This window comes from Procambarus clarkii, chromosome 67 (genome assembly GCF_040958095.1).
Source record: "Procambarus clarkii isolate CNS0578487 chromosome 67, FALCON_Pclarkii_2.0, whole genome shotgun sequence".
NCBI lineage: Eukaryota > Metazoa > Arthropoda > Malacostraca > Decapoda > Cambaridae > Procambarus > Procambarus clarkii.
The window spans coordinates 8,429,162-8,445,085 of NC_091216.1; the positions used below are offsets into that span (position 1 = coordinate 8,429,162).

Consider the following 15,924-nt stretch of genomic DNA (forward strand, 5'->3'; position numbering starts at 1 on the left):
GGTGACAAAGATAGGTAAATGGTTACTTGTGTAGGTCAAGAACCTGCCAGGTGAAGTCTAAAAGACGTGTGACACGTCATCAAACGTCAAAAACACGGGTGATCTGTTATGTATGTGCAATCAAATATTGTTAAGCTAACGCTTGAGCTAAAAGACATTTACGATCAAATAATTCAAACCGTTTATAACGGGTTTGGAGAAATCTTTTTAGATGCGTCAAAAGGAACTGTAAAACCTTTCTAATTAGATCGATTTTGGCAGCAATTCGATCCCAAAATAGCATAACCTTAGCTCTTGCATCGTCGGGAATAGCTGCGCCATTGCCACCAGGTGGAAGAACTGCTACTTCGGCTTTGAAATTGCCATTGAACATGTAGTTCATTGAAACTTCCACGTGCAACTGGGAGAAACTCCAAAGCATCCGGCATGGGAAAAGTATTGCAGAAATGTAAACTTTTTGTTTGGGATGAATGCACATCCCAAACAAAAACATCCCACACACACACACCCCCCCTCCTAAAAAAAAAGCGCTTGAGGCTCTTGATCGATCATTGCAAGACTTGTGTGAAAACATCAGACCATTTGGGAACGCATTAATATTACTTGCAAGAGATTTCATGCAGACATTACCTGTAATTCTTAGATCGACACTAGCGGACGAAATAAATGCTTGCCTGAAATACTACAAATATGCATGTCCAGCTGCAAAACGTCTCATCAGCCGAGATACTCACAAAATTCTGAAAATTGGGAACGGAAACGTGCCGGTTGATCTGACCTCAGGACGAATTTCATTGCCTCATAACTTCAATTTAGTGAAGTTTAAAGAAGAATTGGTTGAAAAAAAGTATTTTCCCAATATTCAAACCAATTATAAGAATCACGATTAGCAGAGTGAACGAGCTATTCTTGAGGCCAGGAACAAAGACATCTAAGAACTTTATATTATTCAGTCTAACATACAAAGCAAGGCAGTCACATACAAGTCCATCGACACTGGTGGAAGCAGATGAAGCGATTAATTATCCAATTTTTTAATTCATTATCTGCCAGGAATACCACCACCGCACGAACTGCAATTGAAAATTGGCGTGCTAATTATGTTACGAAATATCAACCAGCCAAAGCTCAAAACGGCACGCAGCTTTCAGTAAAAAAATTATTCAGCAATGTAGAAGCAACAATCTTGACAGGACCTTTAAAGTGAAGATGTCCTCATTCCTCACATTCCTACGATTCCAACTGATTTGCCATTTCAATTTAAGAGATTGTAATTCTCAATTCGATTGGCGTTTGCAATCACCAACAAAGCTTAGGGCCAATCTTTAGAATTGTGTGGTTTAGATCTAGACAGATTGCTTCTCACATGGACCATTGTGCGTTTCGTGTTCTAAAGTCGGCAATCAGACTATCTTCACAGACTGGAACCAGAGAAAATATTGTATCTCCACAAGGATTGTGAAATTAAACATGTAAGAAACGTGTATTTTATCTTTTCCATTTAACGAGAGCCACAGCAACATGTGGCGGGTACTGCTAGTCTATATAAGTAAATAGAAATGTTAGTTTGTTCAAAATCGCTAATCCCCGAAAGTTCACCGATTGCTTTGAAATTTTCACACAACGTCCCATTTGCATCTGGCCAGGTTTTTATATACATACTATATAGACGTCACGTCTGTAACGGATAGAAAAAAAAAGTTCTGAAAAACTTTTTCCATGTGAAGGAAATCTTTGAAACCTCTTTACCGATTGTTTTCGAATTTTGACAACGTTGCATTCGAATAGGCGCGTCTTTTTATATACCTACTATATACATGCCTCACCTGTGACAGGAAGAAAACGTGCTCTTTGAAAAAACGCCATCTGTTGGACGTAAGGACAACAGATGCTGTAATCTCAAAGTTCTTCACCGATTGCTTTGAAATTTTGATACGTTTCTTTCGAATAGGCACGTCTTTTCATATACCTACTATATCGATGCCACCCCTGTGACAAAAACATGCGTGTTTGAAAAACAGCGCCATCTGTTGCACATAGCAACATGCACAGTATACTATACATGTCACGAATTCCTTTTCAATGTTTCCAATTGTATTGATAATTTTCATAGATAGATACTTTTTTTTATCGAATTATTATGCGTGACATTGTGTTTGAATTTAACCGTTTACCATACCATTCATTTCGTAAGTGTATGTATAGATATAACACTTAACATTTAAAACTTTCTTGAAAAACGGCACCATCTGTTGCATGTAAGAGCAACATAAATGCTATACTAAATATGTTTCAATTCCATTTCAGCATTTCTGATTGCATTGATAAATTTAATTTTTATAGATCTATTTATTTTCATTTTCATTTAATTATTTTGTGTGAATTGTGTTGGAATTGAGCCGTGTTTACCATACCGTTCATTTCACGAGTATAGTTTTTTTTTTAACATTTCATTTTCAATTTATTTTTTTTAGCCGTTTCTTATATTTCAGATGGGAACATCAGTTCACTTTGTCCAATTTTCTGATTGGAATATCAGACAATTTGGGAAGGTATCTGACGAGGGAGTAGGGATGATGAGGGGACGGAAGCGAGATGGTAGGCGGACGAGGGAACAAGGGCAGGGGTAATGGTGGGAATGGACGAGGGAGTTCAGGATGGTTGGGATGAGGGTATGGAGAATGGTGGGGAGGACAAAGGGACGGGAGTGGGGCATGGTGGGAAGGAAGAGGGGTGGTGGAGTGGGGAATGGTTGGGAGGACGAGGAGACGGATGATGGGGAATGGTGGGGAGGACTGGGGGAATACACACAACTACGGGCTCGCCATAGCCCATGCTACCTGGAACTTTTTGTTCCAGGAAGCGGATCTTAACAAGACTGGGTGAGAGGGAAGGTTGTTGTGGCTCAACTACGCACATGTGTTGCCGAGCCACAGCAACGCGTGGCTGGGTACTGCTAGTCCAAATAAAAATTTAAATGTTAGTTTGTTCAAAATCGCTAATATCAAGTTCTTCGCCGATTGCTTTGAAATTTTCACGAAGTTCCATTTGCATCCTAGCAGGTTTTTATATACATACTATATAGATGTCACATCGATGAAGGTTTTTTTTTTTAAGTTTTTCGTATGTTTCTCCATGTGAGGGAAATCTTCGAAACCTCTTTACCAATTGCTTTGAAATTTTGACCAAGTTGCATTCGAATAGGCGCAAGTTTTTATGTATCTATGTAGATGCCACACCTTTAACTGGTAAGTAAGTAAGTAAGTAATTATCAAAAGAAGGCACCAAACCGGGAAGGCTATGTAGCACCATCAAATACGCAAAATAATCAGAGGGCGCTAAATATCACCAAGGATGCCAATACGAGAACAAAAACGCATAAGGCGAACGATATCAAAAGTATCCGAGTCACCAAGAAGTCTATCGAGGGACAGGTGACCGCGAGGGGCGGTCGGAAAGCAAGACACACGCTCGTCCTGGAAGTCAGGACATTCAAGAAGGACATGCACGACCGTAAGAGGGACAATGCAACTAGGACAATAAGGAGCAGGGCGGCGCTCCATCAAGTGACCATGGGTTAAGCGAGTATGGCCAATACGCAACCTCGCTAGAGCTGTTTCCCACCGCCGGTTACGGTGGAAGGAGGACGGCCACGAGGAAACACAACATTTAAGAGTACGTAGCTTGTTACCAGTAACAGACAACCAAGAAGCCTGCCAACGGGTAAGGACTGAGGAATGGATAACCGGGTAAAAGTCGGAATACGGAATGCCTTTACGAGAGATGGGACAAGAGCGGACAGCTTCCTTAGCGGCAGCTTCCGCACGCTCATTTAAAGACACGCCAATATGGCTGGGAACCCAACAAAACTCAACCGACTTAAATTTACTGTGAACGAGAAACGGCCAATGCTGGATCTCGACAACTACCGGATGAACTGGATTAAAGCACCCGAGAGCCATGAGGGCACTACGAGAGTCAACAACAACCACAAAGGAAGACTGACAACGAGAAAGCAGGAGACGAAGAGCATAGAGAATAGCATAAAGTTCCGCTGTAAAGATGCTAGTCTCCGGAGGCAAGCGACACATAAGTGCGATCAGGAAAAACAACAGAGTAGCCAACACCGTCCGCTGACTTAGACCCATCGGTGAAGACAGAAACGGAGCGGGAGTGAGAAGAAAAGTGCTCGAGGAAAAGGCGTTTTAGAACTGTAGGAGGGGTAAAAGCTTTAGTGATACGAGTCAAGGATGTACAAAACCGCGGAAGAGGGACCCTCCACGGGGGCAAAGAAGGAACAACACGAGGAGAAACATCAGAAATACGAACGGAAAGAGAATCCTGCAGGCGAGATAACCGGACAGAAAGAGGGAGGTGGTGAAGAGGAACAGGAACCGCAGGAGGGGTAAAAGTTAAAGCACGACAGAGACGAGAGGAAGGATGTTGCAAGGACCGCGCAAGATAGCGAAGACAGTAGCGATCACGGCGGTCCTGGAGAGACAGGAAGCCAGTGTCAACATACAAGCTAAGGACGGGAGTCGAACGAAAGGCACCAGAACCGAGGCGCAACCCAGTATGGTGCAAAGCATCAAGACGGCGAAGAGTAGAAGGAGAAGCAGACGAGTAAGCAGGGCAACCATAATCGAGCTTAGACAGGACGAGAGAGGAATGTAAAGCAAGGAGAGTGCGCCTTTCTGCCCCCCAAGAAGTATGGGACAAGACCCGAAGGAGGGTAAGGGACTTAGAGCACTCAACACGGAGGTAAGAGATATGGGGAGACCAAGACAAACGAGTGTCAAGGAATAACCCCAAAAGCTTCGCGGAATCTTTGTATTCAAGGGGATGACCATAAAGTGACAAAGAGGGACGAAGAACAACCCGTTTCCGCGTAAAAGTCATGGCACAAGTCTTAGAAGTAGAGAACTTGAAGCCATGACCTGTGGCCCAAGACGACACGGCATCAATCGCAAGTTGAAGCCGGCGTTGAAGGAGAGGCGAATCATCACCCTGACAACAAAGGGTAAGATCATCGACATAGAGAGCGGAGAAGACACCAGAAGGAAGAGAAGAAAGAAGACCATTGAGGGCAACCAGAAAAAGAGTAGTGCTCAGAACACTACCCTGGGGCACACCTTCGTATTGCTGAAAAGGGGGAGAGAGAGCGGTACCAAGGCGCACCCGAAAGGAACGACGAGAGAGGAAGCTGCGGAGAAAGAGAGGGAGATGACCACGAAGGCCAAAAGAATGAAGTTGAGATAGGATATGATAACGCCAAGTGGTGTCGTAAGCCTTTTCTAGGTCAAAAAGGACGGCAACAACGGAGGTCTTCGCAGCAAAAGCAGTACGTATATAGACCTCCAAGTTCACCAGGACATCTGTCGTGCTGCGGCACTTGCGGAAACCAAATTGAGAAGGGGAGAGGAGGTGATGGTGTTCCAGGAACCACATCAGACGAACGTTAACCATACGTTCAAAGAGTTTGCAGACACAACTTGTGAGAGCAATAGGGCGAAAGTCCTTAGGGGAAGTACCCAGAGACCCTGGTTTGCGAACAGGGAGGACAACGGCATCGAGCCAGTCCTCAGGGACTGACGACGACTCCCAGATCCGATTATACAGACTCAGTAAATACTGAGACGTGCTCGGAGGGAGATGGCGAAGCATCTCATAATGAATACCATCGGAGCCCGCCGCCGTAGAACCGCAGAGGGCCAGGGCAGAACGAAGTTCAGAGAGAGAGAAGGGATCATTATAGGGAAGCTGAAGATGAGTGCAGAAATCTAAAGGACGAGACTCAAGGACAGGTTTACGAAGAAGGAAAGATTGGGGAAGATGAAGACCAGAGCTAACAGAAGAAAAGTGGGAACCCAGTTTGGAAGCGACCTGCAACGGGTCCGCCACAAGAGTATCATGGAGGTGAAGGACCGGTGAAACATCGGGAACGAACTTACCTGCTATCTTGCGGATACGCTTCCAGATCTGGGCCAGAGGGGTTTCGGACGTAATTGTCGAGACATAAGATGCCCAACATTCACGTTTAGCCGTACGGATGGCCCTACGGGCCACCGCACTCGCTTTCCGAAAGAAAAGAAAAGAATCGGTCGTCTGCCTACGGCGGTGCTTCTTCCAGGCTGCACGCTTACAGCGGACAGCCCGAGCACAGTCCGCATTCCACCAGGGAACGCACTTCCGTGGACCCCGAGAGGAAGAGCGAGGAATAGAGCGGAGGGCAGCGTCGAAGACAGTGTCATGAAAAAGGAGGAGAGCGCGAGAGAGGGTCAGAAGGGAGAGGTCAGAGAGAGTAGCACTGAGGGAAAACAGGGTCCAGTCCGCCTTAGCAAACTGCCACCTAGGGAAAGAGAGGGAAGGGCGAAAAGAGAAAAAGGAAACAAGGATGGGGAAATGATCACTTCCATGGAGGTCATCAAGAACCTGCCATGTGAAATCTAAGTAAAGAGAAGAAGAGCAGAGAGAAAGATCAAGACAAGAAAGGGTGCGAGTTCGAGAGTCCAAATGAGTGGGCTCACCAGAATTCAGAAGAGACAGGGAAGAAGAGAGGAGAAACGGCTCAAGGAGGCGACCCCGGGTATTCGTCAGAACGTCACCCCAAAGAGAATGACAATTGAAGTCACCCAGCAGGAGCACAGGCTCCGGCAAGGAGTCTAGGAGGTGTTTCAAATCAGGAAGAGAGAGCGGGACACCCGGGGGGAGATAAATGGAACAAACTGTGTACCATTTCCCCACAAAGATACGAGCAGCAGAACAATGGAGAGGCGAAGGAAAAAGTAAAGGAACAAAGGGAACATCAGCCCGAATCAAGAGAGCAGAAGAATTAGAAGCCCCAGCAATGGCTGGGGGGGGGGGGGGGGAGAGAAAGGAATAGCCACGAAAACGACCAGGACGAGCACCAAGCATCGGCTCCTGGAGACAGACACAAAGGGGCGAAAACCGCGAAACCAGAAGTTGGAGTTCGAGGAAATTGGCGTAATAACCTCGAACGTTCCATTGAAGAATGGACAACGACGAGAAGAGAAAGGACAAAAACAGAGAACAAGGAAGAAACAAAGGCGAAAGACCAACAGAGCACGTTAAAGAATATCAGGGTCGGGATCAGGGTCAGCAAAGTCAGGGTTAGGGGGCATGGGTAAACTGAGCAAAGACGGAGGGAAGGAAACGGGAGAACAGATCAGAGGTGGGCGGGCAGGGTCCGGAGGAGGAGGAGGAGGAGGAGGAGGAGGAGACAACAACGGAGAGGAGCAGTCAAGGACAGCAGCAGGAAGAGGGGGAGTAGAAAGAGAGGAGCGCACCCCAGCAAGAGCAGCAACCGAAAGGGAAGCAGGGGCCAAAGAAACCTCCATAGCAGGAACAGGGGGCGCAAGCACTGAAACGGGAGTGGAAGGAGCAACAGAGCCAGAAGGAGGAGCTGAGGAAGAAAGCGAAGCCTTCTTACCCGCCGGGGAAGAGGAAGGAGAGGAGCCAGGCTTACGCTTCTGACTTAAAGAGACCGGTGTCCCAGCAACTACGTACCGGGCAACGGATTCCAGTGTCTCAACAGGAGAAGCCGAACGAGAGCACACACGACGGCCGTTAGGAGAGCGATGGACATCCGCCCGCACCGACAGGCGGCGGGGAGAGCCGATAGATGGAGGAAGAGGATGGGAAGGAGGATCGGAGGGGGACGAGGAAGGAGACACAGAAGACACGACAGACCGGGTAGAAGGAAGGGGAACCCCAGACAGAGGACCAGGAGGAGGATCCTTCGGGAGAGAACCCAAAGGGACAGAGGAGGGGGCAGTGGGCGCATCAGGGTCCAAGGCCTGGAAACGGTTGTGAGTCTGAGGAAGGCGGGAAGGACGAGGAGAGGAAGAGCGCAACACGCGAGCATAAGAGATATTAGCATAAGGCGGGAGCCGGCGAACCTGGCGCCTCGCCTCAGGAAAAGATAAACGCTCCCGGTGCTTCAAGTTGAGGACGGCTGCCTTAAGCTTGTAATGGACACACGCACGGGAGAAGGTAGGATGGGCCTCACCGCAGTTGAGGCAACGAGCCTGGGGAGAAGCGCACTCCGACTTAGAGTGACCTTCGCCACCACACAAAGGACAGAGAGAGACAGTCCCGGAGCAGCGGAGGGCACCATGCCCAAACCTCCAGCACTTGTTGCAGAGCCGAGGAGAAGGAATGTACTCCTGGACAGAGCACCTGGCACCAGCAAGAATGACAGAGGGTGGAAGGGTCCTACCATCAAAGGTAATCTTCACAACCCGGAGGGGTTGACGGCGACTACCACGAGGGGGACGAGTAAACGTGTCCACCTGGAGAATAGAATGGCCCTGGGCAGCGAGGATATGTCGAATATCGTCGTGGCAGTCGCGTAGGTCCCGAACACCGGTTGCAACATGGGGCGGGAGCAAAATAGTGCCAACACTGGCATTCAACTGGACGTTCTTCGAGACCCGAACGGGGGTCTCGCCAAGGCAGGATAAGGCAGCCAAGCGGGAAGCAGCATCCTGAGAAGGAGCAGCAACGACACGCGTACCGAGACGAGTGGGGTTAAAAGTAATGGAGGCATCCACGGAATCAATGAGATGTCGATGACGGGAGAAATCGTCAGGAGGCGCAGAATCAAGAGGGAGGAGATCAAAATATTTGGCCCACGAAGCGGGACCAAACAAGGCTTGATAGGTAGCAGAACTGGAAGGAATCGAGCGAGGGCGGCCGTGACGAGAACGGCGGTGAGAACCCCCAGAGAGAGGGGTTAAAAGGCGCAGTAGTAACAACTAGAGAAGGAGCCGCGCCAGGGGACGAGGTAGTCACCACTGGGGGCTTGGGGCTCGACCCAACCACAGAGGAGGGAGGGGAGCCAGGGGAAGGAGTCAGAGAGGCCAAAGGAGGAGCAAGGTCGGGGCCCAATGCAGCGGAGGCTACAGAGCCCGGTCTTCCAATACGGACCGACTCGGGGGCTTGGTCGCCCACCCCACGAGCCTGAAAAGGTAAGCCAGAAACAGCCGAAACAGGGGTTATCATCTTGACGAAATTACGAATTCACTCACGAATGTGCCCCCACACCCACCATGGAGCCACAATTAGAGGCAGGACACCCAACAAGAAGCTATCGCCGATCTTGTCGGGGCCTCCTAGGGGTGCGTCGTGAGTATACGCCCCACAAACGCCACCTTAAGAAACCGACAGTCCGTCGAGATCGGGTTCAGTGACGAAGTGGGGATTGACAATAAAAGGTTCCCCTCGCTCTCGACGTCGGGTACCACAGTTCTACGGGTGCAAGAGTATGCCTCCTCAAGCACCCGGGCGTCAAAGTAGAAGAAGTCCAAGGGAAGAACCAGAACGAGCAAAAGGTCGGCAGGAAACGGCAAGCAGATAGGAGAAGAGGGGGGAGAAAAACGAAACAGAAGGAAAAGGAAAAGATGCCCAGCAGAATTGGAGAGGACGGCAGCAGGAGCACAAGGCTAGAAAAGGACAGAGGACTGTCCCAAGGAGCATCACACTCCGGCAGCCGCCCACTAAGCCCCCAGACGGCGACAACGAGCTGAGCGGGGAGGGGGCCCTTTAACTGGTAAAAAAAATTTAAACAGCACCATCTGTTGCATGTAACTGCAACACACGCTATGTTATGATAGCATTTCAATGATTGCACTAATGTGTTTAATTTTTGTATATCAATTTATATTCATTTTTATTTAATTTTTGTGTAACATTGCATTGGAATCTAGCCGTGTTTACCATACCGTTCATTTCGTGAATATAGTTTATAATTTTTGTCCATATCTTTTTTTAACTTAATTTTTTTCCAGCACCTATACATTTTTCTTATATTTCAGTGATGGAAACATCAGATCATTTAATGTTCCCAATTTTCTGATGGGAATATCAGATCATTTGGGAATGCATCGGACGAGAAAGTGGGAAAATGGTGGGAGAGGACGAAGAGACGGGAGTGGGGAATACAAGAGGACTTGGGAGGGGGAAATGGTGGGGAGAACTGGGAAAAGGGGGTAGGTTGTGGCGGCTCGGCAATGCACATGTGTTACCGAGGCACAGCAACGTGTGGCTGGGTACTGCTAGTATAATATATTTATATTAAAGAAAACTCTCGTTTTGAATGAATAGCATGTACAGATTTATGAATGCGTCTGAGGTCTACCGTTGGATGTAATGGACTTTAGTCGAGGACGGGTTGAGAAGTGTATCGCAACACGAGCACGAGACTTGCCAGAGAAAGAGGGAAGACTGCGAACTTCTTGCTTATATACTAGGTACATTGGGGGTTAAGAACAGAAATGAAGTCTTTACATTCTTGTAAAGCTACTAGCACACAGCTTTTCAAACTTCAGAAAAAGACAAATGATCACTTTTCAAATTTAGGATGGCTTCCTCAAATTTGTAGTGCACACATGCGGAGGTGGCACGGTGGGCGTCACCGCAATTCATGCAGAGCTTGGGAGATTAGCACCGTCTTAGGATGACCCAAGGTTTCACACAAGAGGCATAAAGACACTATTCATGCACCTGAAGGTGTTATGTCTTAATCTCCAGCACCCGCTGCAGAGTAGAGGGGGGGGGGGGGAGGATGTACTCTTTAATGGAGCATCTGGCACCAGGAAGTATGGTAGTAGATCCCTTCCAACTTTACCTGCACAAAGCGAGGAGGCTGACGACGGCTACGAGGGGGTGGAGTGAAGGTATCTGGAGGATAGAATGACTTTGGGTGAAGGATATATCCTCTTAACAGTCTTTCAGTTCCCTATCACCAGGTGTGGAAGAACTCTGCTAATACTGGTATTCAACCGGGCATTTTTGGAGATGCGAACTGGGGGTCTCCCCAATGCAGAATAATCAAGCCAAGTAGTAAGCCGCTTCCTAAGAAATTGGCTGCAACACTGGTTCCAGTACGGGTGGGGGGGGGGGGTTAAATGTGACAAACCGCATCCACCGAAACAATGCTTAGAGGAATAAATTAGGAAGAGTAGGGTCAACATGACCAAGATCGACATACCAAGTCCATGTAGCAGGACCAAACAGACTGGAGAAAGAGGAAATTGGAGGGGTCGTGCGGAGGTGACTGCGCCGAGCACCCCTGGTAAGGAATAAAAGGGGCAGTTGTGATAACTAGAGATGGCCACGTCAGGTGACGAGGTGGTCACCACTGTTGACTTGGGGCTCAACCCCGCCACAGAAGTGGGAGGGGAGTAGAGTCAGTCGGTAGTCAGAAATAGCATGGTCAGGGCACAAAGTAAGCAGGGGCTACAGAGCCCGACCTTCCAGTATAGTCCGACTGGCACCTGGTCGCCTACTCCACGAGTAGGCCTAGTTAGAGGCTAAGAAAATGCTTACCCGAGAATAGGAGGCCCCTCAGGGGTGCATGGTGGATATACACACCCCTGCAATCATCACTGATAATGTCAGTCTAGAGATTGGGCTCGGCATCGAAAGGCCGAGTTTGGAAATAAAATTCCCCTCCCCTCGCTCAACTACGTCAGGTACCACAGTTCTATGGGAGAGAGCGAACCTCCCCCAAAACTCCCGGGGTCAAAACAAAGACATCAGAAAGAACATTCAAGAGTGGCAAAAAGACAGCAGGAAGGGAACAATCTGAAAGAGGTGGGGGGGGGGGGGGAAGAAAAAAGTAAAAAAAACACCAGCAAAATTGAGACTACAGCAGCAGGAGCATTAGGCTTCAGAAGAACAGGGCAAGCCGGCTCAAAGAGCATCATACTCTGGCAACCGCCATCAAGCCCATCCCCACCTGCAACAAACGGAAGTTTAAGACTGACGGTAAGCAAGCGATTATCCACGGGAGACATATCCCGTCAACGAGGCTAACCATAGCCCATGCTTCTTGCCCCGCTCCTGTGCCAGGTAAGTTACGGGCTCACCATAGCCCGTGCTACTTGGAACTTTTTCCGAGTAGCTTAATCTATAACAACAACAAGCGATTATCTGAACATCACTTTTGTTCTGCCGTGTGGAAATGTGCACATTACACCACATTAGATGAAAGGGTGCCATGTTTACAGACTTCCAGGTAATTTTTGCCAATTTTACGCACCATTACTGATCCAGAACCTAACCCTTGCCTCTCTTTACCGATTTGAATGGCACGTTTGCAATTCTTGGTGTCAAGGTGGTGTCAAGACATTGTCTACCAGGAATCACCGTCAGCGAGGAGTTACAGCTTTACGCATCATTACCTTTGACCACACTAGGCTTTAAGTAAAGAAAGCTCTTTGCATTAGATGCAAGATTGCTTAAGAGATAAACGAGTTATTAAACAATGTTTATGACTAGCACTTTATCAAGGCCACATTAATGAAGTGGCTTTCAAATACCAATAGTTCCTAGTTCCTATTTTACCCCAAGCTCTATTCATTTAATAGAACTTAAAAAGATGCTGCTTTACTGTGAATAACTTTGAAGGGGTTCTGACGCTCAAAGTGAGTGGAGAAGGTGAAGCCAGTGTTATGAACATCTTACAGAAGTAACCTTTAACAATCCCTAATTGACGATTTTTTGCCATTTTAACCAAACCCGAACCAACATTGAAGTTTTCGGCCATCGCACGCCATTATAGCCAGAGAAGAAAGTCTACAGTAAACGTTTTGAGGTAATTATAAACCAAGACAAACTTTTATATTTAGTTGCATAAATAAGATTTGCAGTATGTCAAAACTTTCGATTAACAAGTGTATACAGTTAGAAAAGCGAATTACATGGGTGTAGTGGGTATTTAGTTTAAGGAATATTATCAAAAGGATGTAGAGAATATTATGGGCTGAAGTGTGACATTTCATGTGCAGCAACATTCAAGGAACCATGTTTTTACAAAACATGAGAAAAATTTCTGGAAGTTTAAATTTCAAAATTTACACAATAGACCTTATTCTCCAACTATACTAAATAGAACAGTAGCAAGTTTTTGCTAGCACTGGAAGGTGAGGCAACAAGATATGGAACGCAACACTTCCATGGAACCCAAGGTTAGCGAGTAGTTTGAACTAGCAAATTTATAGTTCTAAAGCTAATTAGGACGTCTCTTAAAGATTAGATTCTTAAACTAAACACCAAGTGACCGGGAACTGTCGGTCCGTCCTGGACCTCTCGTTAAGGAATGACAGCAAAAGTATATAATACAAGATAGAATGAGGTTTAGGGTGGGATGGGTTAGAGATTTAAAAAATAAAGGCATACAAGTAAGCCTAGTCATCATTTTAGCGGAAATATTGCCGAAGACTACTTGCCTTTGTTTTCCCTGATGGTGGGGAGAAGGGCCCTAGTGATCTCTATGGGACCCGTTAGGTTAACTTTGACCTGATCATCCACCATGGGGCTCGTATGCCACTCCAGGAAAGCGTACGTGATCATCGCGGCGTTGTTGACGAGACACCACAACACTGGGTGGGAATGGAGAACAGTCATTATTAGGAGATAGTCACAGTGTGGGGGGGGGGGGTTGTGTCTGCCATGACTACCACCAAAGCATTCTAGTGTAATCTTTAAAGTTTTAGTTTATAGCAGCCGATTTGAATTTATAAACGCTCAACTTACAATAATGCACGTCTAAATTTGCGAAGACCTTAGCCATTTAAGACAGCCAGCCGCCACGATAGAACCAGTCACTGGTTTAAAAATTACTTCCCAAATCTTGCCTCTTGTGTCTGATGGGAGGCTTGTTCCCAGGGCATTAATGTTTGTCGTTTCACAATGTCAAAGTTAAATTACACTTTTGTAAATGTTCCTACCCTTGAGTTTAATCACTTTTCTTTCAAACTAATTTTATCCCAAGTTTACATCAGCAAATTCTGCCTGATGGGATCCGATCCTAGTACGTAATTACTAGCAATAGAATATAAGCGGAAGATTGCACTGGTGCCCAGTTCCTCCCACCCCCCTTTTCCCCACTTAACCGATAATTCCAAGTAGTGATGATTTAAAGGTCATTTTTGGAAGCCAAGAAAAACTATATAGCAATCGGCTCCAGAAAGTTGGCTATAGATACTTCCGCAAAATCTTAAAACTAACAATTTGGACACATTAAGCCCCAAAAAAAACCACTTGCCTTTATTTTCTTCCTTTAGTTGTCGTAGCTTATCCAAGAGAAAATCTAGCATATTGGGTTTGGTGAAGTCAAGATAGACAGTGTGGACCCCAGCTTGACGGAGTGTGACTGCGGCCTCTCCCTCCAGATCCAGGCAAGTGGCCACAACCGTCCATCCCCACGACCTGGCACATTTGGCCAGCTGGTAGCCAATACCACTGTCACACCCAGTGATCACCACTATCCGCCCGCTAGAACGGACTTCCCTACATATGAGGGCGTTTAGTCTAGCACTAGTAAAATATGCCTTGCTGAGCACACTAGGCGCAGCCGACCAAGCCGTGTTGGGATGCATCATGTTCACAGGTCTTCACGTCCACGGACCACTTCCTACTAATCACTGGATTCGCAAACGGGAACTGAAAAAACAAAATTAGGTTAGAGATGAATAAAGTGATGGATATACACAGTAATTAGAGAAAGTTACCTGTACGTAACGAAACTTTCCACAAGGCAGGTACGAGTTAGTCACCTTTGAAGCTGTGAGCAAGGTCATGAAGACTTTAGTTTTGAAAGGATCACCAATTACTTTTCATCGAGTTATGCATCCACTGTCAGGTGCCTGAAACACCTACTGCTTCAATCATAGTGCCAGAGTAAATTTCAAACAAGTACTTCTCACTTAAAATACCCTTTACCATCTAGCATATATTAGGTGACCACTCGTTACAAGAAAAATATCAAATAATCAAAGCACTGGCCAAATATCTCCAAGTCTACCAACAAATTGGGTCACATTTGACCCGTGACACATTCATACCTGGCGCCACCAACAGCTAAACAAATGCCTCGTCCCAACACCATGATCAGCTGATGCCATGAACACAACATACCGCCCTACAGAGCGGCAAGTCTCCCTCTAACAACCTGATTTAGTCGCCGCGCCTATATCTACAGCACAACGCAACAAACTTTTGAAACTCTTATCCTCTACATAAACGCGTCTCCCAAAATCTGTACTGGTGCAGTCATCGAGGGACAGGACAAACCCTTCATGCAAACTGCACCCACTATCAAGCAGTAGTTTAAAAAGAGAAAAGAATTAAAGTTAGTTATAACCATTATCCACGGATGGTGGCGAAGGGTCACTTATTCCCATTCTGAACAGCGATTAAAATGCCAAAAAGAGGGGGGGAGATTTTATTCTCAACAGCCTCAATTTTAAAATTGTCAGTAATAACATAACCACTCTAGCAACACGTCACAACAGTATTCCCCCCCTATAGTTTACTTTGTACATTGTCTAGTATAAAAGTTTATCTTTGAATACCATCAGTCTATTTCCGAAGCTATTTAATAAATTGACCATCCGTAGACAATGTGACCAATCAGAGTCACAGCCTTTTATATCAAGTTATAGTAAGACACCCGCCCCCTGGCCAGGTCTACGAGGAAATAAAACCCCTCGAAGAACAAACTCAGGACAAACCTACTTCTCCAACTGCCAGTAACACTCTCAAGAGTCCAGTCCGGTGCTGCCCCACGTCACCTTGGTTCAGCTTCACACTTGACTGTTCTGAACGTCCCAAAACTTTCAACACACCAATCAACTCGTCCATCAAAAAAAAAAAAAAGTCCATTCCATGCACCCGCCAAACCCCCTATTTATGAATAAAAAGCGGTTTACACATGACTCACAAGTGCAACCCGTCCTCTACTCAAGTTCATTACATCCAGCGGTCGATCCCACTGATGTACTCATAAATTTTGACATGCTGTTCATTCAAATCAGGAATTTTCTCAAATATACATTAATATTATAATATATAAGCATATTGTGCATATATATATATATATATATATATATATATATA

At 46.4% G+C, this 15,924-nt stretch overlaps 1 protein-coding gene across 1 annotated transcript in view; it reads right to left on the minus strand.

Annotated features, from left to right (window-relative positions):
- The window catches only part of LOC138355434 (D-beta-hydroxybutyrate dehydrogenase, mitochondrial-like), a 28,959-nt gene extending 13,344 nt beyond the window's left edge, over window positions 1-15,615 (minus strand). Inside the window, exons 1-3 of the mRNA XM_069310329.1 lie at window positions 15,544-15,615; window positions 14,072-14,469; window positions 13,254-13,406 (exon numbers count right to left, since the gene is read on the minus strand). Coding sequence (XP_069166430.1) covers window positions 13,254-13,406; window positions 14,072-14,408 — 490 coding nt within the window. The 5' untranslated portion in view covers window positions 14,409-14,469; window positions 15,544-15,615. The remainder of the gene's footprint in view (window positions 1-13,253; window positions 13,407-14,071; window positions 14,470-15,543) is intronic.
- Between the last annotated feature and the right edge of the window lie 309 nt (window positions 15,616-15,924).